Here is a 16246-nt window from a genome sequence, read left to right on the forward strand (position 1 = left end):
TGTAAAGGTGAAAATATCACACCAATTCATTTGCATGATGTTATGTTGTGTGTGCAGACCAAATTAAAAACAGTCAGCAGATTCATGTGGTTTGGTAAGTCTGGAAATCCCTGGGGTCTGTATAGGGAACCTCCACAGAGCATGAGCATTGAGAGCATTATTGCCATCAAGTCAGGCTGAGTATTCAGAGTGAACAGCTTTTTCCTTGCTTTAATTTGATCATGCCAGAAACACAAAAAGGGCTTTCAGTTTCTAAAGTAGTGTTGAAAAAGCCAGTCCCTTTAGCTTACTTTGCATGGGTCCTTTCAGTTGTTCTTTCTCCAGCAGCTTTCCAAAGCTCCGTACCTGTAATCCTTTAGACCATTTTCTCCTCATTAGTAAATTCAAGATACCTTTCTGCTCTTCTGATCAGAGATGACATAAATACCATTTTTGGTGAAGGAATGGGATGGGTTTTTTATCAGAAGCTGAAAATAGCTCTACATGATATATTTGCCACTTAATTTATGACAGTGTATGAAGCTCTTAATGAGGAAGGTGTAACGAACTATTTGGAGAAATCTGATAGAAGTGATTAGATCTAAAGATTGATCTATATGGATAAGAAATAATCCATTACACTTTTCCAAGATGCACTGAAAAGACAGTAATGTCTTGGAAACAACCCCGATTATTCTGAGGAAGGAGGAAACTGGAGCCTTTTCAAAATATGTGTTCTTTATTTCTCAGAAGGAGGAAGGACAAAATTGCAGTATTTGCTGCTGTTAAAGCTGATGTGTACAGCTACATGTGGCAGTGTTCTGAATTAAAGTTCATGTTTGTTTTGAGGTTAAGTGCTGGAATGAAATGTCTACTTATAATTCACTTAAGAATTGGGCAGAGTTGTCAGTACGTGTTACCATACATCAAAAGCTTTATTCTGAAGATGGTATACTTAAGTGAGTCTCTGGTATAGCTGACACCTGCTTGTGGTTTTCTTTCTGTGAGTTTCTAGGTGACTCATTTGGAAGCTTAGAATAAGATGCCACATCTGAAAATGTTCTGAGGAAAGAGTAGGAACTTGGCATCCTGTATATGGTTACATGTAGTTATATTGTGCATCTTTTATTGTCATCTTTTTTCATTTTTAAGGAAGACTAACCTTGAATTTAACATATTGGTGATCTTGATTATTGTGAGGTACGGAAGTACAAAATAAAAATGATCAAAAAAATGTTTAGAGAAATTGATTTAAGGTATAACTTTTCCATTTACAGGTGACAGAATAATAAAAGTCAATGGAGAAAGTGTTATTGGGAAGACATATTCTCAAGTCATTGCTTTAATACAGAACAGGTAAGATACTAGTATTTAATTATGTGCCACACTTACGGGTTTTTTTTTTTTATACTAAGCAAGAAATGACCACTTATAGCGGTCCTGAAAAAGTCGTATTTTTAAATTTTTCTTAATACACACTCAGTTTTACCATTTCTGTTTTCATGTATTTACTGAACGCCTAGAAATGTTTGAGAATGGGTGTGCTGAATTGTGCCACGGTCCTTTTATGTCAGTACTTGTCCCTTGTTAGCAAATCACTCTGCTGTAGAGGAAGGTTGTTGGAATTTAAAATAGGCAGATTAGGTATACATACACCACATGTGTCAATTGAAAAAGAAAATCAGAAAAATCTACCTTGCTTATGAGATCTGATAACTAGAAACCAGCATATCTGGTAAAGGAAAAATTTTAGGCTAGCACACACCTGCAAAACATCTGCTCTTGGCTTTCCTCTGTTTTGTAGCAAGTTATGAACCTTGCACAGAGTTGAGGAAATGGTAATATTTACTGCTCCTGCAACTCACAAGGGCTTGTTAAATCATGTCCATACATGAATCTAGATACTCATTTTCATGTCTCTCATCTGCCTCCATTTTTACAGTTTTCTTGGTGTCAGTTTCTGTTCTATGGCAACAAGTTTCCAATAGAATAATGAGTTATGTGGAAAAAATATATATAATGATCAGCATGGAAAAATGTTTTCTAAATACAACTCACATGTCACATTCTAGTTTTAGTGAATCTTCATGCATTAAGACTTAGTAATGCTTACAGTTAGAAGTAGGAAAAATAGGATCCTGATCTTCCTATTTCAGTGGAGTCTTCATTCAAGAGTTCATTCAAAATACAGACATCCCAGGTGCATTTTTTTTTTTAAAACAACAAAATTCTGTTCAAAGGTATGACAGGAAAGGTAGACTGAAATGCATTTTATGGCATTAGTACTTTCTATACAAGAGCTGGAAAGATGGAATTTATCTTTTTTTATAACCTTTAGTGGAGATAACACTAGCCACGTATCGTTTTTTCATTTTGTATTTGTACAGACGGTAATATTGTACAATAGTGTATACCCAAGACACAGGACATTACTTTACATGCCCAACAGGTATATCGGTCAATGAAATCTCTTATCTTAATCCAAAATAGAGAGAAATGAATCACATATTCCAGTGGCCTGCTCAGTCAGAGATTCTTAACTCTAGGTATGCCTGTGAATAAAGTTTTATTTTCAGCTCTGTGAGTTTCGGTAGCAAACTGTCCCAGCAGAATGCAACCCCTGTCCACTGTGGATAAACCAGGGACACCTGAACAAGGCCTTATCGGTGACTATTGAGTGCAGCCAGGAATGGTATAGTGTACTGCTGCATCTGTACCCCTAATGTCCATTAGTGGACAGAAGATGAAGGGATGCTATCGTTAGGTAGGAGAGGAGAACAATTTGTTGTCTTGAGCCAGATGTGTACATCACAGAAGATCGTAACAAAACATCGTGTGTATCCTTGAGTGTTTTATACAGAAAATTTAACCATCAGGAAGTCTTCAGGTGAACCTTTTAAGGTAAACAGTTAAATATTAATTCTGATGCATAAAGAGAGCTCAGACTCCAGGTCAGGTGTATCTTCCTTGTAGCTTACAGGCAACGCTTCTCATATGACTAAGGAATGATTTCTTTAATTCTTTGCTTGCAAACGGTATTTTTGAGCTCAGCGCAATTTGTTCTGCACATAAAATACTTTATTTCTTGTGTTGCCATTTCATGGCAAGTAAAATTACGTTATGGTGTATGCTTCTTGCTTTAGCATGCTGTTCTTTAATCAGCATAGCCATCCTGGGTCAGACTGATGGTCTGTTTATATCAGTATCCCCTCTGATAATATCCTGTAATGGATTCTTAGGAGAAGGCTATGAAAACACTGAAAGTATAGAGTGATTATTTGGTCAGATAATACTAGCCCGCTTTCCAGAAATCCCTGGTCTATGAACTTGGTGAACCAAAGGTTTTACCTGCATCACTTCATTTAATAGTTCTTGGTAGGTTGGTCTTGCACAAGTTCACTTTTAAATGTACTTAAGCTCTTCATATTAAAAATACCCAGTCACACAGTTCTTGCTCTGTTTTGTGTCTTAGCTAATCTTTCATCCAGCACACCTTAGTTTCTTCAGTAGGCTTTGTGCAAGCAACGTGCTGAAAGGCCTTTTGAGAGGCTAAGTTGTCAATTAAAATCTCCTTTTTTTATGACTAAAGACAGTTTCATTTATAGTCTCAGTATGTTGTGTGGTGGTTTTCTAGAAATTTCAATTACTGTATTTTTAATTACCCTTTCAAACATATTGCTAACTGTAAATGCTTATTCTTCTGTAATTTTTCTGATCATCTTCAGAACAGTTTTTAAGGATACAGCACACTTTATCCTCTCTTACCTCTAAAGAAAAAGTTCCCTCCCACACTGACTGTTCCGCTGTATTGCAATGAAACTCAGTTTGGACTTACAGATTTTTGAATTAGATTACTCCTGCAGCTCCATTTCCTTGGCTGCTCATTATTTTTCTAGAAAGTTGTTCAATTGTAGCTGTTTGTCCTCCTATAATGCTGCAGACATTGGAACTTAGCTGCTTTAAATGAAACGATCCCCATAAATTCCAGTGGGACTTATGGATGGCATATAGTTCAGCCGTGTTTTGTGTTGTTCTCAGAAAAGTTTCAAGCTGTGTCTAGAACGTTATCTCTTTTGTGTGGTTGGAGATAGGAAAGCTAAACTTTACACTGATTATTTCCTCTGGAAGGTGAAGGGCACACCTCAAAAGAGTTGCTTGAAATAACTATGTCCTGTAAGATTAGTCATGAGATCACTTTTAAGTCTAGGTTTCCTACGTGTTACCAATAGTTGTTTGGTCCAGTTAGGAATTTATTCTGATCTGTTTACACAATCAGTTTGGAGATATATTGATTACTAATATAAACTCTGTGAATTCTTTATTGTTCTAAATAAAACAAGAAACAGATTCTGATTCCAAATTTTTCTTTTTTGAACCGTGGGGAAGTTGAATGATTAAGTCTATCCTGCTTGTTTCTCTTTGCAAATTCTTCTTGAAAGTGTTGGGATTACTCAGAAATGTACAGAGTTTAGCTGCTGAATTCGTTTCATTAATACAAAAAAACCAAGGCATCAGAAGACAGTCTTTATGATGGCAGTGCATCATAGTGCTTTAGTTTGAGTCAATAAATTTAAATTTGAATCAAATAATGAAAGTCATTTGCGTGATAGAGATCTCTAAGAATTCACAATACTGTGTCTAATATTTGAGTGTAAACTGCTACTTTCTGTGTGGTGGTTCTTATTAACACTTTCTAGTTCACAATTTGCATACTCATTATATAGTACAATACACCAGAAGTACTCCTTAATACTTTCTGTTTCTGAAATGAGAACTGAAAAACATTCTGAGAGCACTTCACAAAATATAAAGTAGGAAAATCCCAAATTGTCTCCAGAAGGTTTTGCAGGCAAACTGGAATAGAATAGTTAAGTAGTTACTTGAATTATGTACACAACGCTGTTCCTGAATGGAACCCTTTCCTCTTTTGGATGGCTACTAAAAAAGGTGCTAAATTGTCTAAATTGATTTTTAAAAAGGCACAAAGTAGTTGTATAAGAAAATAGTTTGTTCTGTGTCGAATTATAAGTGGGAAACTTACCTTTATATTAAAAGTACTTGAAGAGGAACAATGCTATTTATCGTATTTTTGACTTCCAAAGTCTTTATCCTGCAAATAAGCATTGATTATTATCAAACCATAAGCTGCCAAATACAATTTACCTATACATGCTACCCACACATAGAAATGAAATCTGAATACTTCATTGGAAATGCCTCAAGCTATGGTATCTCTTTCATATTCTCGTTTTGCTTTACAACTGCTAAATAGTTTAATATCCATACGAGGGAGTTTAGGCAAAAGTCAGCTCCTGATGACACTGCTTTTAAAGAATCATTTCAAATAGTTTTGCTGTTTATGCATTCAGTCAAAATGGGAAATGCTATTGTAAATGCACATAAAGTCAATGCTTTTGTGTTTCTTGAAGACTTACTTGTTCCTAGCTGCATGTAAACTTAAAAAGAAAAACTGAAATCTATCACTGCTGATCTTCATTTTTAAACTGAAGTACTTTATGCTGCTTGGAGAACGCTTTTTTCTAAAATGCATAATGGTTTAAGAAGATTGTGAAACCCAATACCCTTACTCTGCTATTTTGGAATGCAGCCTTATGTCTGTGGTCAGTAACAAGTGGAAAAGGAGCCACAAAACAAAAACATTTTTCACATAAGAAAGCTTAATAAATCACACGTTACATGTTTGAGAAGATGTCTTTCTTTTCTGCAGAAATAAGAAACTGGGTTTCTCGGTGCTTTCATAGATTGTTCTGTGTGCCCTGAAGTTGGTGGTCCATCTCTGTGCTGGTTTTGTCTTTTCTCAGCAAATGCATTGTACTGACCAGTTCAGATAAGCTAATTTCTAGTCTGATATATCCAGTTAGGTTGTATGCTTTTTTTTCCTTGTGCTGGTATTGGTCAGTCTGTCTATCCTTTCTTCTTGTGACATGTAATGTAAGACTTCTAAATAACAGTCATAATCTCTTCATTTTCTGTTTTGTGAGCCTGGTTAAAACACTGTACAAGCCATCTCTTTTGTAGCCCTTCTCTGTACCTGTTCCACTTTAATGAATATAAACAAGAGTATTCATCTGTCTCAGATGAGTTAATGAATTCAGCTGTTCTGCATCCAATGTTACAAGTGTATACTTCTCTCTTGCTTCTGAAAATACATTTTCTGGTTGATACTAACTGTGGGTTTTACTGTTTTACAATATCTGACTCTGGATAACTGATACGTTGTACGTTTGGTGTCCTGATTTTGCCTGTATTTAAATTATATTGATTGAACTGTCCAGATTCCTGGATCTTTATGCTGCTGCTGCTTTTGGTTTCAGCAATTCAGACTGACAAACTCAGCAATTCTAAAGAGCAAGCATTTTTCATCCATATTTTAGACATCATCTGACTGACTAAATATGTTTAAGTTGATTTTGCTAGGAGGTGATTGGAGTGGAAAGGTATAAGTCAGTGCTTGCCTTGGCATTGCCCCACTTTTCACACGTGGTGGTGGTTATGACATTTCCACAGCAATTTTAGAGTGCTAACAGACTCTAGTTTTAAATAGAAGAAAGAGAGAAATTTTAACTTGTGTTCACAGATTTGCCAACTTTTTTTTGTCTGAGAAGCTCCAAACAACTAATGTACCTTAGGCCTTGAGAAGAAGAAACAAACAAACAAAGAACAAAATCCAAACCTGACAAAGACAATGTGTTGGTTTAATACACTGGTTTTGCTGAGAATACAAATGTACTCTTCAGTCAGCTTTCTGTCTTATTTGCTAAGACTCTAATGGAAATCAGTGTTTATTTCTGTTGTGTAAAGTAATTTGACAGAATAGTGGAGTGTTGGAGTTTTTGAATGGTTTTGCTCTATTGAAGTTCTTCGTAATCATCTTCGTAACAAGAATTGAAAATCTTTTCCAAAAGTTCATGTGTGGCCTTTTTTTTCTGTTTCTTTCAGTGACAACGTATTGGAGCTTAGTGTTATGCCAAAAGATGAGGACATCCTTCAATTGGTATGTTTATGAAGATTATATTCAGACAGTATGTTGACTAAACAAAAATGTCTTGCTCTTGGTTACAAAGTCTTGGAACTATGCTACCAGCAAGTAATTAAAGAGTTAACATTTATCTCTCTTGTCACTCCTTAGATATTTTTCTACTTGCTTGCCATTCCTGAAATTTCAGGAATCCAAATATAGGGGAGAATACCTTCTTCACATGATATTTCTAGCATCTTGTTAAAAAAAAAATATCTTAGGGTAGTGTTCATATTTTTACTATATTTTGGATTTGTCTCCTTATGTTAGAAATTATGAATTGGATTGCTTTCTTTAACTAGGTTGTCTAATTCTAATGAAGTTGGGAATCATTACTAAATTTGAATTAAAAACCTAGCATATGGTGCTTAAAATCAGCTTCTGTTAATAACTCACTAATTGTCAGTGGATTTCCAGGAAACAAGCAAGGTGATGAATATGCTGAAGGTTATTACCAAGTTTTTTAATTGTAACTGCTATGAATATTTTGTTACATTAGTGCCTATATGTTCTCAATTTGAACTGAGGTCTTGCATATATAGTCAGATAATTCGTCTCACATTTAGTGTCTCTGAGTCCAAAAGGGCTGTGAATAAAATATGATGTGTAAGTGCATATTGTGAAGAATTAGAAAAACACCTAATGTATTGATACGCTTTAGTTTATCTTTAATTAGAAGCAAACGAAGGAAGACGACAATAAGCAGGGTAGACTTTCTGGGTAGTAGTTGGAAAACTGTATCTTCTAATCCACACAGAAATAGTAAGACTTGACTTTAAATGACAGATAAGAAAAACCTGTTTCAGTAGCTGTTTTCCAGTATTAAAGGACAAATTAATGGGTAAGGAGAGAAACCAAGAAACTCTGTTTTGAGCTGAAGGTGAAGATAGAGGCTAGTATAGGAACTTGGCCAGTTAGGCCAACAAGCCAAGATTATTAGAACAGAAGTGAGATTTTGAGAACATTTGATGAAGAAATATTTCAGTAATCCCATATAGAAAATATTGGGGGCAAGGGGTGAGTTTGATTGCATGAATAAGTGGGAGGGAAAAGCTGGGTTGGTTTTTTGGTTGGCTTTTTTTTTCGTTGTTGGCTGATTTTTTTTTATTTTTTTTTTTTTAATTGAAGCTCTGAATGTGTAGAAATGCAGGAATAGTTCCAACTTTTGAATTATCTGAATGGCCATATGCATCTAATGCAGTCTTGTCTGCAGTGTGACGATCTGGGCAAGGCAAGATTTGTAGTTTTAAAGTTAAACCTTTGAATTTGGCTGGGCAAGAAGCTCTTAGGCACATCTTCCTTCTGCTGATGAAACACAAAGCAAGAGCTTCAGGTGAAGTATAGATGAAAAACAATTGGTTGGAATTTAACTTGTTATATCAAGGAGTGAGATAATGGGGGCAGAGGAAGAAAGACAGACCTTGCCTTTGGGCTAGAGAAGGATATTAGTAAAAAGAAAATAAGTTCATTCTCCTGGAGGAGAATAAGGAGTAAAGGAAAGAGGAAAAAAATCTGCCTGTGGGAGTCCTAGAAAAAAACCTGGAGATATGTGTGGGAATAATTTCCAGGTGTCATTAAAAAAAAGTTTCTTTTGAGTTGTAAGATGTGGTAGAGTTGTGAATTTTGTATTCCAGGCTCCTCTTTTGAAGATGGAAAGAGGATTAGGTTTAAGAGGTGGAGTCGTCATTTTGCAAAAAATCTTTGCGTTGCCTCTATAGGTTGTATTAATTCCTTCTGACAGTTCTTTGTTTGTTGTTGTGTCGGGTTGGTACGTAATTATGATACAACATGGAGGAGTTTAGGCTCCTGTTTGCTGTGATGCATTTGTTTGGGTAAAAGTGGGCTTGTCTTGAGGACTATCAGTTCCACATAGGACCTGCCAGAGGAAAGCCATGAAGAGACAGATGTTTTCTGTAGTCTGCAAGACTGAGCATTGCGTGCACTCAGGCCTATTGGAGAAGACTTCTGATAGCTGCAGTTTGTTCATGTGGTTCTGTTACGGTCTGTATTTTAGTATAAATGTTTTCAGGTGTCAATCTTTGATGGCAGAGTTGCAGCGTGTGAAGATACAGCTGATAGAAATTAATTGCATCATACAACAGAAGTCATCAGTTATGGCCTGTAGTTTTCTCCCTTTTAGACCACCGCAGAGGAGGAAAAATCTTACCAATTCTAAAATAACAATTAGCAGTCTTTTGAGACACAGTGCACCACTGTAACTTAAGTCGAATGAAAAATCTATGTGAATCCTCTGAAGATGGTGATTATTAATCTTCAGCCTTTATATGTTAGGATCTACTGTTCTCATGACGAGACTTGGTCAAGAACTTTGCTCTACTCAAAGCAGAATGCTCATGTTTAAAATATTTTCAGTAACAGCATAGACTGTTACTACTTTTACTCCCTGTGAAAAGACAGTAACTTCTTGTTTTCAGCTGAGAAACTGCATGCTTTTTTGTTTTTCTATTTTTATCTTTGTGATTAATGCTGTGTTAGCTTTTGTGGAAATCTTATGTCTAAATAAAATACAAACCTTGGAGCAAATTCTTATTCCTGAATGAAGTATAGCTCATGTAAGTTAACTGATCACAATAATCTCTGTAGTGGTAGTGTTTGTATAAGTGCAAAGTGAACAATAAATGATAAGCTACAGTGCCCTTATTAAGAGGAAAAACACTTTTGTCACTGAAGTTGTATTATTTAAGTTATTATACTATGTTAAAGAACTTAGTTGTTTTCTTTGTATGTCATAAATTTCACTGTAAATATCTTCTGATGGTATCACTCGTTGTAAACTGTTGATGTTAAATAGTGGTATGCTGTAAAAATAGGGCAACTCAAAGCACTACTGGGTATTGTAGTAGGAACTAATGAAAGGTTTATCTAGTGCAACGAGGATGAAATAGTTCCATTATATTCAGGAATGATGCTGGTTGTTGTAAGTTTTATAGTACTTGCCAGTCTACTCCATGTGGTGATGACTGATTGCTAGGTTAACTACATAAAGAGCACAGTTGCTTGTTTCTATCCTTAGTTTCCTATTTATAAACCTTGAGTTTAGTCTTGAGAAATAGCCATATATGACTGTGAACCTCTTGGTATATTGAATTTCCTGAAAACAGGGCTTTAAATCCATTCATCAATAGTAACAATGAAGTGGTCCAATCCACAGGTCATCACCCTCTGTGGCATGTGCACACGCCTTACTTAAAAGGGAATTGCATGTGAAAACCTGCCTTAGTGAAGTCGGTGTCAGTTGTGCTTGTTCGTTGGCATGATCTTGGAATGGATGGGGGAAAGGATATTTAAAACATCTCTATCCATGAGAAAAACTTTAACTCTTGACAATTACAAATGTGTTGGGTTGTTTTTCATGCTCCTCCTCAAATTTGAGATTAGTTTACTTAATCTCTTTTGATAATTTTGAAATGTTTTGTAGGTATGTCACCATTTTGAGACCATGAGGAGGAGGAATAGTATTATTATATTATACTCTCTGCACTGTTTCAAATTTAATGTATCTATATACAATTTCTGTAGCATTCTCAACCTTTTTTGACAGAATTTTGGCATCTCGTATGTTTTAGTACCACTGACTTCATAAGAATGTGAAGACACATTTAGGTCGACTACAAATAGTTCGTTTTCTCAAGTATATTTAATGGAATTGTTGCTGGTATGTAGCCTTTGGATAACAAATTTAATACTAAAAAGTTGTTCAAATTGTGACACTTTTCAGTCGTTCAAAAGCTTTTTGTGCTATACAAAAATACTGAATGTAGAGGTGCTGCCTAGAGAGAGAAAATTGAAATTGCTAAGCCCACTTAACAGGTCAGCCTTATTATGACTGCTGTCAATAGACTTCGTAGCGTCTAATGTGTAAGTGTTAGGGTCTCCTTTAGTATGCAGGATATTTTGACCATTATTTCAAGGTGTGTTCATGTTGGAATTTGCTTGCTTGCTGATCATTCCTTGTACGTAAAGAAGAATACAGTGTACATGTCCGTGAATTTTTAAGTGTCAGCCACTTGAAAATATCACTCTTTTAAAAATTGCATCTTTAATATGATCTACATTGGAGCTGTTCATTTGAAAGGCTATTTATAATGTAGCATATTGGTGTTTATATATAGGGTTTATTTTATGTAAATATATGCAGACACTAATTTGTAAATATGCATATCTACTTTGTGTATATAAACACACATGCTATAGGTAAGTTACCTGATTTTTCATCTTTCACTTTCTGGCACTTCTCTCACTACCCCCTCAAAAGTTCCATCTTTCCTAACTTCTATCCTACCTCTAACAGTTTCATTTCAAGTAAGTTTTTAAAAAAATCTTTTGCTCATAGGAACTGCCCCAAAATGTAGCAGGTTACTTCTAGTCCTATGTGTTGTCACCATTAAATTTTAGTACAGTACAAATCTGTTGAAACACGCCTTAGCGCTCCAGAAAGACCTCTGTAGTTTCATTTCCAAAAAGATTTTATCAGGCATTCTCTGAATAATGGTAAATGTCGAAGTAAAAGGGGGCTGTTTACTCCTGTATGGTTTTGATATGCATATCTTTTAATTTACATCTTAATCTTTCCTTGAAATTACAGACCACTGAAACTGTGTATCAATAACTGAAAGTTGACATGTTTGAACAGAAATGTTTCTCTTGTCATAGAGTTTCTGTTGTCATAGACAGTAGGGGAACAAAAAAATCCTAGGTGGGAATGACCAGGAAAGTGAGTGAAAGTAAATTGAAGCATATCTTTTCTTTTTTTTCCTCTTTCTACTTAGATGGAAGATTTCAGTATATTGGGAGATCTGGGCAGAAAAGAAGTTTGCTGCTTTGTCATTTCTAATAAGTTACAGTTTTTGTGGAATTTGGCAGTTCTCAAGGCCTTGTAGTACCTTGAAATTGCCAGTGATGCGCCGGTATTAAAAAAAAAATAAGAAAAAAGAAAAATAACTTACATAAGGAAACTTATTCTAGAGTTTTATATGCCCCAGTAACCTCATGCCTCTGACTATAGGTCTGCCCACAGTCAACTTTAACAATATTGTCTTTTTTTTTTCTTCTCCTCTCCCCTGAGACCATCCCGTTGCATCAGACCTAATGGAGCAACATGGCTGTTTCATTGGCAAACGGAAATACTTTCATTTGCTTTACTTTTAATAGATAGAGATGTTTTCAAAAGTAGCTGTATTTAGTCCAGAGTCTTGGAGCATTTGTTTACTTTCAGATTTTGTATCGACGCAGCTACTAATGTGCGCAGAGGTTAATATTAAAGCTCTGGCAGCAAGTACAGCGGAAGAAGGGGTGTGGTGTGAACACATAGTGACCTAGAAGAAGAGACTTAAACTTTGTTATCTAACATTGCATATGTTAGAAAATACCATTTGCATCAACTCTCCTCACCTTGATTTAGACTAATATTTACAAGAAAATCTCTTGCATAGCTTGTATTTCGAAAGTAAATTTCTTGGGCTTAAGGCATTAAATTTCATATACTAAAATTTCACTGCCATTGGGAAGAAAGGGTGTGCGGCTTTTTGGGGTGGTGTTCCCCCCCCCCCCAAGCAATGTTATCTGACTGTAGTGTTTGCTGGGTATCTCAGAGTAAAATGAAACCACTTGAGCTATATCACTAACATTCTTGCCAGAGCAAACTATAACTGGAAAAATATTTCCTTTTAAGACAGCTGAAAACCTTTTTGGGTGTTCAGTTCCCGTACTCGTGCTATCTGTGAGAGTAACTTAGGACCAGGGAAGAGAAGAATTCAGTAGTAGAGAAACATAATCTGAAGCCAAACTGGTTGGAGAAGGAAGAATGCCTCAAGCTCAGTCTTGCAACATGCTGGGCACATTAGCTTCTGATTCATCAAAACACTTATCTCGGATTTTGCAAGTAGTCGTTTGAAATCAGTCTTATTATTCATCCTTTAGTGAAGCGTAGTGAAGCATACTTATCTTCAGTGAAGCATATGCCTATGTGCTTTTATGGATTTGGACTAAGGGGTGTAGGACACGGTTGGCTCAAGCTCTTGAAAGTACAGGGTTTCACCATAATTCTTACTAAGAGGAATCCTGGTACATCAGCTGTCATTATTCTAACATCAAGTGGCATAAAATCAAGTGGGGGAAAAAATGTGAGCGAAACCCTCCAGCTGAATTTGAGGGTTAATAAAATATGTTGTAGAATGCTTCATTTGCTTAAAATTTATTTTGCTTATGATACTGCATGAATGTATTACCTTACCAGTTAAACCCTTAATGTGCTAATTGTTATACCAGTTCACAGTAAGAAATTAATTCTTTGTCATAGGAGTTTGCAAACTTGGTGCAAACAAAACCAGATTGCAAGGTGGGGAAGAAATTGTACCCAGTAACTGGAAACATGCTGAGTTCTTGCTTGTAAGCACAGCGGTTTTCTCCTAGTAATTGTTGCAGAGCTGTTATCCATCAAAGCTGTTAATGTCACTCTAAACTGTTGTATTTGTATGGTAAGCTTGCCATAACTGCCGTTGTTTTGAGAAGGTGGGAAAGAGCTCATAAAACATCAAGACTGATTTTTTTTTTTTTTTTTTCAATCATGTTAGAACTTCTGAATAACTGTTGAGCACCCAGCTCATGTAGGAATTTGAGTGGCTTGACTGGTGTCTGAATCAGGAACATCACTGATCTGGATATTAATTTTTTTTTTTAAGTTGGAAGGCTTTTTTTATTTTTAAGGCTTTTTAAAGACTTTAAGTCATACCCTAATGGCTTTGTTATGAGTATATCCTCTGTTGTGATCACTTAGAGATTAAGGTAGTATTTCCACATACTATATCACTGGAGGACCTAAAGGGAGAAAAGAGTAATATTCAAACTGTGTTTGATATGTAGTTGCAAAATACGTTAAGTATCAAAATAGAGTAGGAATTCTAATAAGTATGTTGGTGTACTTCACATCTTTTTTTAGTCTCTAAACATCTTCTAGAAGTTTAGCCATCACCTCAGGTTAAAGCAATTAAAATATTTCACAGTAAAAAGGCTGATAATACATCGTGCAGTGTGACATTATTCAGAACGGATCTGTGCATTTCTTTGTAAGTGGTAGTATTTCTTTGTAGGCCCTTAATCAGAATTATGAAACAAAGATATTAAATATTCCTTTGTGGAAATGTCACAGCCCCTACAGGTAAACTTTCTTTCTTGGAAGAAAGTTCAAGTTTTCTTTCAGTGATTTCTTGGGAAGTGGGTGGAATGAGGTTGAAAGGAGAACTACACTTTCCGTCATCAAAACTTTTTTTCCAGTAACTCTCTCTTACTGAGAACTAGCAGTCTGTCCAGATACACCTGCAGTCATGGCAGTATTCTCTTTATTGGGGGGAGAAAGCCTAGCTGATCTTATTTTGGACCCTGTGAGAATGCTGTCTTTGAAGATGTTTTAATATCTGTTATAAATTTTGTCAAGAGCTGAGAACTGATTTTTATACTCATTTGTAGTCTTCAGCTACAATCAGATCACACCAGTTTCAGAATTTAGCCTTCCTGCTGTCAAAGTCAATGAAGCATTGTTTGGCATGGGCATGTTTTACAAAAACACAAATGCCATGTATTTTGTATTGGTGTAACGTGTGCACATCCCAGGCTTTGAACTGTTTTATCAGCTGTATAAAGTAATAATTGTTTTCTGATTGGGGGATGGTTGCTTTTGTTCATCTTGCATGCCAGTAATCTCTTGCTCTATCCGTTTTCTGGGTCTTCAGCATGTTTTCCAATCTTCTTTTTTTTTTTTTTTTTTTTAATTCTTACAGCCTGTCAAGATCTTAAATAGCCATTTATGTAAATATTTAGAAGTATTTATCTTTGTATGTTCCTTCCCTCCATTGAATGTGCCAGTGGAAACCTGGCTTGATTTTTACTATGAGTGGAGGGAAAGAAAAAAATACACATCACGTGAGTAGAGTGTTTCTGCAGCATCATTCCTCTAATTTCAGATGTACAGCATGAAAGCAGCTGCAGTCAGCTGACAGCTTGTGGTCATGTTCAGATATATGTGGGGAAGGGGCGTGCTGTTTTAAATGCATAATAAAGCTGTTGTTTCGTCACCAGGAAGCAGGGATGGTAGCAGCCCAGGGGAAACGAGAGACAGTAATGTTGCTGTAGTGGAAGGGAAGTCTTGTTGCATAGAGCCAGAGCTCTCTGCAGGCAGCTGTAGGGATGCACCAAGGCAAAATGGCACAAATGTATTTTGCTTTCTGTAAGGGTAGAGGATAAATGCGAGGAGCGGATAAAAGCCCGAGATGGACATGCTCACAAGGAGGGTGAAGTTATTTTTTCTGCTTTACTGCCCTTTACCTCTGTTGGTACCTTCCAGTGAAATCAGTGTAGTTGTATTTTTAGCTTGCTGTATCCAACATCAATATAACAACATAATTCTGTCTTTACATCTGTAAGCAGCTTTTACTATGTTTTCCTGTTTTCTGCCAGCTGCAGTTTACAAAGGATGTCACAGCACTGGTAAGAAATGTACAGTAGCCATTTCTCTGATGGTTTTGTAAGGCATGTTTTTCTTAATGATTTGTCAGAAGCAAGAATATGAAACAGCAAGTTTGTTGGAAATGAGCTAGATAGTCTGAGCTGAATTTTCTCCATAATGCTAATCTCTTAATTTGTGGTTTGTGCCTGTGTTATTCGGTTGGTTTTTTCTCAGTGTGCTTTAATATTTTGCTCTTCACTAATGCTCGGTGTAACATTGCAGCAGTATTGTAAATGCCTCGCCCTCCTCTGTACTTCGCTCTGTATTAATTTTATGGCTGCACTTGGGCTTTTATAACCTGTCTAGTGTTAAGACAGGGCACATTGTTATTCTGGAATTGAGCATGTTGTGATTTGGACAGGAAATGCTGTGATATGATACCACCCCTAAGTGTGTAAAAGCCCTGAGAAATCATTTTTAATCTTCTGTTGCATTGGCAGGCTCTGCGTTGGCTCTTTATTTCATTATGTTGAAACTGAACAAAGTCATACTAAAGTTTTTCAATAATAGGATATTGTCTAAGTATGCTGTATGCTTCTCATTGATTTATTATTTTGAATGTTCTGTTAATTTCACAATGATAAATGCTGCTTTTCTAAAAGGCTACAGAAACATACTAAGTGTAATATAACCATTTTTTCTCAGGAGTCAGGGTCTTAAATATAAAGATGCAAATAAATGCACTAAGGAAATTAATTTGAGATTTT

General features: G+C 35.9%; 1 protein-coding gene across 1 annotated transcript in view; it reads left to right on the forward strand.

Annotated features, from left to right (window-relative positions):
- Positions 1–16246, forward strand: part of ARHGAP21 (Rho GTPase activating protein 21) — an 88366-nt gene that overhangs the window by 39054 nt on the left and 33066 nt on the right. Inside the window, exons 5-7 of the mRNA XM_075706520.1 lie at positions 1257–1335; positions 6940–6994; positions 15491–15520. Of these exons, the coding sequence (XP_075562635.1) occupies positions 1257–1335; positions 6940–6994; positions 15491–15520 (164 nt within the window). The remainder of the gene's footprint in view (positions 1–1256; positions 1336–6939; positions 6995–15490; positions 15521–16246) is intronic.

This window comes from Pelecanus crispus, chromosome 2, assembly GCF_030463565.1.
Source record: "Pelecanus crispus isolate bPelCri1 chromosome 2, bPelCri1.pri, whole genome shotgun sequence".
NCBI classification, from domain to species: domain Eukaryota; kingdom Metazoa; phylum Chordata; class Aves; order Pelecaniformes; family Pelecanidae; genus Pelecanus; species Pelecanus crispus.